General features: G+C 41.5%; 1 protein-coding gene across 1 annotated transcript; it reads right to left on the bottom strand.

Moving 5' to 3' along the window:
• Positions 1-5346: 5346 nt before the first annotated feature.
• On the bottom strand, positions 5347-5607 carry LOC308438724 (dynein light chain 1, cytoplasmic-like; the record flags this gene model as incomplete). The annotated part of the gene is made up of 1 exon (XM_080940181.1): positions 5347-5607. One exon carries the CDS (start codon positions 5605-5607, stop codon positions 5347-5349), a length of 261 nt encoding a protein of 86 aa, XP_080796307.1.
• Positions 5608-10707: the final 5100 nt, after the last annotated feature.

The following is a 10707-nucleotide window of genomic DNA, read 5'->3' as shown; positions in this document are numbered from 1 at the left end:
TGCAGAGTGAAACCTTTATAGCCGACTTCTCTTAACCGGCTTGAAGACTGACCCGATTCCACTTCATTGTTTATCTGAACCATTGCTATTTTGTTTTGCTAAACATTTTTCACATAAAAATTATCCCATGTGATCACATTCTATCAAAAACGAAAGGGTGGATAAATACCAGTATAAGCAAAATAAGAAATCTTAATTTTGATGATCTTATTTAAAACATGTATTTAGTTATAAATGTCCCCCATTGCTGTGTTTGCGACAGTAACATCTCGGTACTCCCTCACTTTTGTTCCATTGCCTTCTGAAAAACCTTCCATCCTTAACTTAGCCTGACTCATGAGCTTCTGAAGACTGTCCCTCATGCTAGCTGAACTTTGTGTCCCGAGCATCTCTTTAGTCCCATCAGAAATTTACTTTATCACCCTTTGTCTGCTAATTTCAACCCCGCCCCGTGGTGCAGGAAAGACTCCTGCTCTTCCCTTCATATTGTTCTGCAGAAGGAAGGGGTTGCCTTCAGCAGAGGCATGCCAAGCCTCAGGTGGACCAGTTAGGTGCCCTGGAGAGCTGTTGCCCCTAAACAACTTGCCTCTTCTTCCATTTTGCCTGACTATACATGGCCATCCTCGATCATGCCAAAACAGAGCTGTGCACTCACGTTTACTAAGGCAACCATGAGTCTGGAAGTGCACTGTAGGCTAGAAGGAATAGTGCTTGGGTTTAGATCCCTGTATTTTCCATCTTCTGGTTTAACAATTGCCTACAAAAATCTTGAACTTAAAACAAAATCCTCTTTGTTATTTTCCTGTGTGTCTTTTTTAAATATAATACTGGTGACTAGATGTCCCTTGGTATCCACGGGGGATGGATTCTAGTCCCGTTAGATATCAAAAATTCTCAAAGGCTCCTGTCCTTCCTGTTCATGGCAATATTTATGTAGGACTCACCGCATCCTCCCATTCCCAGATGACTTAAAATAACCAATTTAGGGGAAATACTAGATAAATAGTTGTCATATTTACTATGTAGAAGAAAACACCATGATAAAAGGATGCGGAGTTGGGGGATGTAGCTCAGTTGGTAGAGTGCTTGCCTAGCATGCATGGAGCCTCGAGTACAATTCCTAACATCACATAAAACAGGTAGGGCAGTACCACTTGTGATCTTAGCACTTGGGAGATGAAAGCAAGATGATTAGACGTCCAAGAATGTCCTTGACTACATGGTAAGTTTGAAGCCAGCCTTGGCTGGATGAGAGCCAGTCACCATAAAGAAGAAAGTGGAATGTAAGTGTTCAGTCTAAAGGCATTTTCTTTCTCTGCAAAGAGTTCTATCTGTGTTGCTTGAATCTGATAATGGAACTTAGAGATACAGTTGACTAACAGGTACCAGATGTTGACCTGTGGCCTCGATCAGCTTTGTGTTTAGGGACATTTAGTTTTCAGTGCTAAGAATGAAACTCGGAGTCTTGGGCATTCTAGGTAAGTGTAGCATGTTGTACACCCGTAGGCTAGATGTTAACTTCTCAGAGATTAGAAATGAGGAGGGTCCTTGAGTAGAGCTCCTTCAGAGGAGCCTCATGGATAGCCTTGTCTACGGGTTTAAAAACACTTAGAGGTGCCTTAGGTATTTCTGCTTAGCAGGATTTCTGTGATGATGTATGTGCAAGTAATTGCAGATTAACAGGCCTCTGTGAGATTTTTTTTTTCCCAGTAGACTATTTCTTTTCTTTTCTCTCATTGTTTAAAGATACTCTGTATTTACATTTGAGATATTATCTCTTTCCTGCGCCCTGGCTCCCTCCCCTCTCCCCCTCCATTTGCCTTCAGGAAGGTGCACTCCCTCCTAATCACCCTCTCCACGCCATTGCCTTGGCATTCCCCTACATTGGAAAAACATGACTTCCTTGGACGAAAGGCCTCTTCTCACATTGATGCCAGAAACTGGCATCTTCAACTACATATGCAACTGGATCAATAGTTCTCTCAATGTGTGCTCAATGGTTGGTGTTTTAGTCCATGGGAGTTTGGGAGGGTTTGGTTGGTTGGTTGATAATGTTCTTCCCATGAAGTTGCAACCACTTTCAGCTCTTTCAGTTCTTTCTTTAGCATCTTCACTGGGGTCCCCATGTTCAGTCCAATGGTTAGTGGAAAGCATGTTCAGCTGTATCTATGTGACTCTAACATAGTCCCTGAGGAGGCATCTCTATCTGGTTCCTGACAGTAAGTACTTCTTAGAATCAGCTCCAGTGCTTGGATTTGGTGGCTGCATATGTAATGCAGGATGTACCACGAATGTCCAGACCAGGAGCAAGTATATTGCAGGTCCTAAACTTCCTTGACTGTGGAGACAGCTTTTGTATATGAATATTAATAGAATCTCTCTGGGTTACCTGTGGTCCCTTCCCTGCAGATGCAGCCATGGACCTTGGAGCAGGAAGTTGTAACCTCTATCATCTATGTTTATGTTATTATCTGCATGCATTGTTTCTATCCCCAGTTCTTTAGTAACATCTGTAGGCTGTTTAATAGTAGATTGGGGGATGGGTAAGAGGCTTGCACCTGTGCTTTAACATCAGCCTGACTCTGGGGACATCACCTGTGGATTTTTCTAGACTCGATTTTTAAGTGCTCTACTTGATTTTTGGATTCAGTAGGATCATTCAGAGCCAAGGAGCTTGGAAAGTTCAAAACAAAACATTCCCCCCAAGAGATTGAAGGAGGAGGAAGGCACCATTTCCCTTGCTGTGACCAAATTTCCACCAGACATAGGGAGGAAAGAAATGTTTTGCTTCATGGTTTCGGAGAGATTTAGGTCCATCATGATGGGAAAGTCATAGAGACTGAACCCTGCAGAGGAGAACTCTTCCATACTGGTAGCCAATTTAACCTTCAAAAGTATAAACTTAGTACTGTTTACCAGCCAGGTTCTACATTCCTTAAAACATTACCAGAAGCAGAGGGCCCCTTGATTAAAAACTGGAGCTTGAGGAGGGCATTTCAGAATCAAACTCTAACAACTGCATCCAGGGTGGAGAAGAGATACACGGACGCTGGCTGAGGCTAGCCTTAAACTCATACAAACAATTCTGAGAGCTCCTCAGTAGAGCAGCTGTCTTTTGAAATAAAGAATGAAGAAGTAAGTGAAGAGGTGGCAGGTGGGTCTTCCTCACGGCCAACTTCCTCCATGGGAAACTAAGAAGGGCCAGAGTTTGACTTTACTCCAGAAAATATCAGTTTGCTACATACAGTGCACATGTCCCAAAGAGCAGAGAGCTATCATTAGAATGAATGTTTATAAAGATGACCATCTGAGTGCTTTACAGACGGGTAGGTCTTCCCCTAAAGTGAATATTAATATATAAATGTTACTGTCTCCTAGACTGTTCCCTGTGTTTATGCAGGTGACAGCTGGAGAGGAGCTGCTTTAGCTAGAGCACTGTCTCATCTCAGCCCCAGTTTGGCAATTAGGATATGCCACAGAGAACAGTGTATCCTTTACGTGAAAAGCATGCAAGGCCTCACGTAATCATAGGGGTCTGAACTACTTTTCCAGTTGCTGGAATCAGATGGTCTAACTAAAGCAGTATAAGGGGGTGAGAAGGTAGTTTAACTTATTAGACCATTCTGTTACAGTGGGTATCAGTTTCTGGAGTTGTTGACTGTGGTTAGGATATATTCTACAGAACTCTGTAATAATCACACACTCAGCTCCTCTGTCCCCAGCACTGAACTCACCCAACCTCATTATCTCCTGTCAATGGTTGATTATGTAGGTCAAGAGCAGCCATGCTGGATACTCTGGATGGCACGCGCACTTGATTCTTATTTGGATTCAGGTCTTCTCTTGTGTTTGGTTTTGTTTTCTGTCATTTTAGTTGCTTGAGGCCAAACACAGTTTAAAAACACTAAGAAAAAAATTTCAGAACTAACTCATGAATTTTAAATTACCTTCTATTTGGAGAAACATGGTAAATGCTTTCTCCATCTCGCCTGGGACAAGACTTATCACTTTCTCCAATGAACCCTCACTGTGTATGCTACTAGTCCATTAGCTACTTATTAGATATTCAAATAATCAGTGCATTGCCTTAGTATTAACCACAAGTGCTTACATAACACGATTTTACTGAACAATGGCCATATATATGTATATATAGAGAGATATATTCTGGGCATGTAAGTGTGAACATGGAATCACTACCTCCCTAGGTTGAATGTTTGTTTAGGATTTAAAGAGCAGGGTTCATAGTGCTATGTCCAGTCAGCAAGAAAAGATAGTTTATTCCCCATGGTCATACAAGATATTGGCAGAGAGAATTGTTTACAATAGTCCAGTACTTATGAGGAAATAAACACGTTATTTAAAACAAGATATTCATTTTGAGAAAGGTTTTAGTATGTTAATTTTTTTCTTTATCTGTAGCCAAACCTAGGCACCTTGCCATCAGAATAATGGGTCATTTTTTTTTTCATTTTATTCATTTCATTTTTTTTCTGTTTTATTCTGAGTAGCCCAATTTTTCTCAATTGGCCATTGAAGTGTGAGTTTCTGGTTTGGTTGGAGACTCAGTTGTCCTGTGATGCATTTTTGGAAGCTGTCTCATGAGAGGATGTTTTCCTGAAGCAGACATCTGAGGAGATGGTTTGCTGAAAACAGACACGTGCTGTCTCTCTGGAAGCTGCCTGGTGGAAAGGCATGTGATATTTTGCTGGATTCATGCTTGAACTGGCATGTGATGTTTGAGAAGAGTCTAAAGATAACACAGCCGATAGTGGTCAACCCTATAGCATTGGTTTGCCTTCATGGTCTTCATTGATGCTGGTCCTCTCTGACGACACTCTTGCACTGATTTGCCTTGTGTTCTTTGCTGGTCTTCCTTGTGACTTCATAGAAAGAAGCACACCTAAAAACTTCTGGTGGTGTTCCAGCTGCTTCCACTGCATCGCACTCATGCCTTGTGGTTTCCTCTAGATCAAGCCACTGCTGCTGATTCGTGTTTGGTGTTTTGCTAGTGGACTGGACTGCTGACAACAAAGATTGGAATCACCCCAAAGAACTACTTTTTTTTTTTTAATCTCCAACACATTTATTTTTAAAGGAATGACCCAAGGGAGACAAAAAAATGGGGGCACAGAAGTATGGACTAGAAAATAAATACAAAGTCAGCTGTTTTACTAATTTTATAACCACAATCGTGTACAGAGAATGACACCCTGTACAAAACACAACAGACACAAACGTGGTGTTTCCTTAGTAAGGCTGAAGATTCAGTCTCTGGCATTTGGAATTTAGGACGCAGTCCTTGGTTTTGGCTGGGTCCCTGAGTGTTTGGCACAGTCCACACTTTTAGCCAGATTTGAACAGAAGAATGGCCACCTGACCCAGGTCAAAGTAATGTTTGGTTTCATCTGTCACATAGCTACCGAAGTTCCGGCTCACAGTGCAGTGCCAGGTGAGGTTGTTCTTCTTGTCAAACTCCTTGATATGGGCCACAATGTCCTTCTCTAGGCTGTACTTCTCCAATGCCTGAGCAGCACACTCCACCGAGTCCTGTTGCTTCTCTTCCGACATGTCTGCATTTTTGATCTCCCCCTTCTGGTTGCACATGGTTACAGTGGAACAGGGGCCAGCCCGCTGCTGCAAGCTCCTAGGTAAGGTTCTGGCGCCCCTCAAGCAGCAGAGGATAGCCCATTGCTACCAAAACCGTGGCGCATCTCAAGAACTACTTCCAATAGGTCTATATCCCCCTTCTCTTATTAACCATCTTCGTCTCTACCTTTGGATGGTGGGCTATAAGGGAGGTTAAAGAACCCTTATTAAAGTAGGTTTTGGAAAAAAAAAAGTCCACAGGCCATGAATTAGGCAAAATGTTATTAAGGCAAATCAGGTTGGCTTATTATGCAAGGCTCATAACAAATTACTGGAAAAATGTTAGTGGATTATTATAAAATAATGAACATTATTTCATAAATTATATGGAAACCAACCTTTTACCATATTTCCATAGCTGCATAATTCTTTTTTCTCACAACAGTATTCTCTGTTTCAGGTTTCCCTCCCAGGAGAGAGATGCCGAGTCTTCATTAGCTCGTGCAGTGCAGCTCAGCATTTCCACTGAAACAAGTCAAAGATGTCCACTGTCCTCACACCTGTAGTACTTGAAGCCTTCACTAGAGCAGGAAGACAACTGAAAGAGACCAAGGAGCTACAAATAGAAAAGAAAAAAGTCAAAGTATCTTTATTTGCATACAATATGATTTCATATATAAAAGACCATAAAAACTCCACAGGAAACTTATACAGATAATAAGTACTTTTAGAAAAGTAGCAGAATGCAAAAGTAATGCAGAAAGATTGGCAGCCCTCCTATATACAAGTGATAAATATATGGATAACTGAAGCTACTAACTCTTCAGAGTAGCCGTAAAAATTATCCTGGAATAACTCTAACCGAGCTAGTGAAAGACTTGGACTGACCTAACTGTTCCCTCTCTGCCTCTCCATCAACATCCTAAGCAGGGAAGCCAGAATGATCCGCTTTAGGATGTCATTAGTAAGAAACAATAGGCCAGATAAACTGTTGTCTCTGGGTTTTTGTCATTGTCCCAGCCCACAGCCACACCCCAGCCTCTCCCCAGCACTGGTTATTAACATGAATGCATGCTTGGGTTAGGTGGGCTATTTCTAGACTTAAAGATTCATTTAGAGCCACAAAACAAAATGTTCTAGATAATTCAACAACCATGACATTTCTAGGATGAACAACTTGGGCTACAGTAGACTGACCATTGGGAAGTGGAGTCAAAGGTTGTCCTGTACCTCAGGGGCCGAGTTTCTACAGGCTCAGTTTTCATGCTTTTTTATATTGATAGTACCTTGTAATCTTTACTGTAAAGGTGTAACAAGTGGTTAGCAGCACCCACATTTCAAGTAAGATGAGAAAAGACAAAGAAGCAGAATAGTATAATGGTTAAACACACATTTTTTAAGGTATGTTGTGACCCTGATTCTATCATTCAACATTTATGTGACTTGACTTCTTTAGTCTGAAGTGGCTCACCAGTACAGTGCACTACAGCTGGACCAGCCTCATTGACAGGCTGTGGGAGGCCCATGAGTCAACAGTTGAAAATAGCTTTCTCCCTCTGACTCTTGGGGTGTCTCTAGCTCTGTTGCAGCAGCAGCAGCTAAGTGTGACAATTAATCATGGGTGAAAGCAATGTCATTTTTCTTATTCGTTCTCACGTCCACGTCCTGCTATGGCTTCTGATTGGGGTAACATCGCTTCCTTTGCGATCTTTAACTAATCATTTGAATGGATTTATCTGTATTAAAAATATTTAGGCTGTTTTTCCCCCTCTATGGATGTTTAACAATACAGTCCCATGTGACTTCATGGTTCATAGAAAATATTCTTTAATAAATGTAGATGGTCAATGTATTTTGGACTTGTAGACTCATGGGAACATATATAGACAAATGGATGTTGAAGAATATAATGAATGTTTCAGGTGTCATTTATTAATCTAATGGTAAATAGATTGTTCCACATATCATTCCCAAACTGGTTGAAACAAAAAAAAAAAAAAGCATTTATTGCTTATTAATGTTTCTCTGGGTAAATAATTTGAAAGCCACTTGACTAGGCAGCTCGGCACAGGCATCCATGAAGTAGAAGTCAGAGGTGAGCTGAGTCTGTAAGCATCTGAGATTCTGATAGGGGTTGGAGGATCTTGCTTTGAAGCCATTCTTGCATCTGGCATGCCAGTGCTGACTGCTGACAGAAGGCCTCAGCTCCTTTTTCTGTGGACTTCTTCCAAGAGTGTCTGAAGTGTTCTCGTGGCAAGGGAACTGGTCTTCCTCTAAAGAAAGCAGCCTACATGCCTGAGAGGGAAGCTGAAACACCTCTCGTGACCTTGTCTTGGAAGCCACTCATTGTAGCTTCGATTGTACTCTACTGTATTGGTCACGCATACATAATGAATACCTTGTAATAGTATTGATATACAATGAAAAATAGCTATGTTAGGTAAAGGAGACAAAGTCAGCTCAAAGAGGGCCAGGGAATTCAATGTGGCCTCAGTGCATACAGAAGGCTTAAGAGGCTGGTGAGAGGAGAAGGGACTAGATCCTGGTGAGTCTGAAACTCATGCAGAGAGTGGAAAAGCAATGAATTAACAAAGGAAAGAGAGAGAAGATGTTTGAGGAGAGAGACAGCATCATCATAGCAGGCAAAAGGGAGATGAATGTAAAAGGCACTAAGTTCAGACTGAGATACTCAATTGAAGAAATCATTACAGTTTAAAAAAATTAGACCATCTCCAGTTTCCAATCTTCCCTCCCTCTCTCCCTCCCTCCCTCCCTCCCTTCCTTCTTCTCTTCTCCCCCCCCCCCGTGTGTGTGTGTGTGTGTGTGTGTGTGTGTGCGCGTGTGAGAGAGAGAGAGAGAGAGAGAGAGAGAGAGAGAGAGAGAGAGAGAGAGAGCCTGTGCTTTTGGTAACACTTTTAAATAAAATACATGAAGTTGTTTATAAAGGATAAGACACAAATGTGTCAGAGGAGAAACAGCTAGTAAAAGCAATGTCTAAAGAACTTGGTTCTGGAGGCCAAAAGCGGTCAGCACAGGAGTGCTGTCATTTGATTGTGGCTTGTGGCATCCAAAACTCCTGTTGCATTATTTTATGTTATGAAATAGGATGTGAGACTCTTATGAGATATTTAGGGATATGTATCCTCAATGGACTCATGGATTGATATATCTCGAGAGATGGTTTGGTTTTACAACTCTAGTGTGATCCCTGATGTGACATGCTACTTTGAGATTCTACCAGCACATGCTCCATCTCCAGATATAGGGTCTTATTTCTGGACCAGAGCAGCTATCAATATCTAAATCCTAATTTTCTTAAAGGCAGGAAATGTCTCTCACTTCTGATATCAGACAATACATAGCACTATACCTGACACGGGTATTTATTGAGTAAATCTCCGTCCCTAACATCTCACATCATGTAGTCCCACAGGCTAGTATTTTTATTCATCTATATGTGGAAGGACACATCCTTTCTCCAAGAGTTGTGCATGTGCTAAGATGGTGCTCTACTATTCACCTGTATCTCTGTGCCTAATTCTTCCTGTATTGCTTACTGTATACCATCTGTGGCTGCTGTTCTTGAGACATGACAGGGAACAAGATGAACAGCATCATGCTTTGAATCTGAAATGATCCCCAAAAATCATATGCTAAAGTTTTGGTCTACACCTTTGGAAAATGATGGAACCCTGAAGAGATTGGGCACAGTTGGGGAAAATTAGGTCACCATAACCATGCCATTGAAGACCTCAGCTTCTTTCCTTCCTTTGTTTTACTGATCCACAATGTAGGCAGACTTCTGTGCTATGTTCACTTGCCACGATGCACTGAGACCTTATGGACCCAACATGATGGGACAAGTGGCCATGGACTGAAACTTCTGTAACAAGGGGCCAACGTAAACTTTTTCTTATTTTCAGTTTTTTTCCAGGTTTTTGTCAGTGACAGAAAGAAGACTGTTGTAGACACGAAAGGAAGAACACATAAAGGATGAAATTCATAAAAGGGATCATAGTCTAGGAAATGGAAGACAAGATCCAAAGGAGAAACAGAGTCAGAGAGAACATTGCACATCTGCATGTACATGTATATTATGAGTCTATGTGCTTCTGTGTGTCCTGGAAAATGTGTAAAGTAAAGTACTCTCTGAATGAGTCTATACATGTACATTTTAGAGCTGAATTTATAGTTTGATCTGAAGATAAGCATTTTGGCTAAGAACAAGTCAACTGTTTGTTGTTGTTGTTGTTGTAGGGCCTAGGGGCTGTTTAGAAATAGGACAGGAAGCTGAGGCAGTGCAGTGCCCCCAGTTCTGTTCAGAAGAGCAAAAAATAACCTAATATGGTGAAGCTTTGCCAAGACGTCAGTGTAAAAGGTGGAAGAGATGTGTGATGCAGACGTGCCTACCAGTTCATTAGGTGGATATAGACTTTAGAGAGACCCAGCTGGCACCTAGTTCCAACCCTCCACTGGCTGATGGATGAGCCTTTAGTATAAACTTCCAAGTGGTCTACTTTGAAGAATTTGTGTTTGGAGAATGCTAAATGAGCCATTAGGCTTGAGATTTCTCTCTGTACTTAAGGGAGATCACAACTCAGTGTATACATCAGGTGAAGTTCAGATGAGCTGTCCAAAGGACCATGAGGGTCCCTCAACTATTTTTTATAGTCACTTACCTAAGCTTGCTGACCCTTCAGGGACATGGAGAGACACAGCAGGCTACGACTAAGGAATTCATTCAAGTCTTCAGTGAATCTAGAGTTAATACCCTGTCTGCTACCCTTTCCAGGCGTCATCTAGGCTCAGTTATTATTTCTCTTTGTCCCGTTTACTGGGTTAAGACTATTTTAACATCGTTCTCTTGATGTAGAGATTAGTAAGAGCTGTCTAAATGTGTTTTTTTTTTCTGTAGTTCTTTCTTCTTAGGATGCTCATAGCAAGTGATTCACTCCAGATATTGTTAGAGGTGGAACCTACTTCCTTATGTCTTTTGGGTACAGACGTGGAAATGCTACTGCCAGGCAAATCAGTCCAAATTACATGAGTTTTTTTTTTCCCCCCAGGTGATGAGTACATGGCTTTATCAAGAGAAGAACCCCGTGGTATATTTCAAGA

The sequence above is a fragment of the Micromys minutus genome (assembly GCF_963924665.1).
Source record: "Micromys minutus genome assembly, chromosome: 1".
Classification (NCBI taxonomy): Eukaryota; Metazoa; Chordata; class Mammalia; order Rodentia; family Muridae; genus Micromys; species Micromys minutus.
The sequence above is the reverse complement of the archived record's forward strand: the minus strand, read 5'-3'. Positions and strand labels throughout refer to the sequence as shown.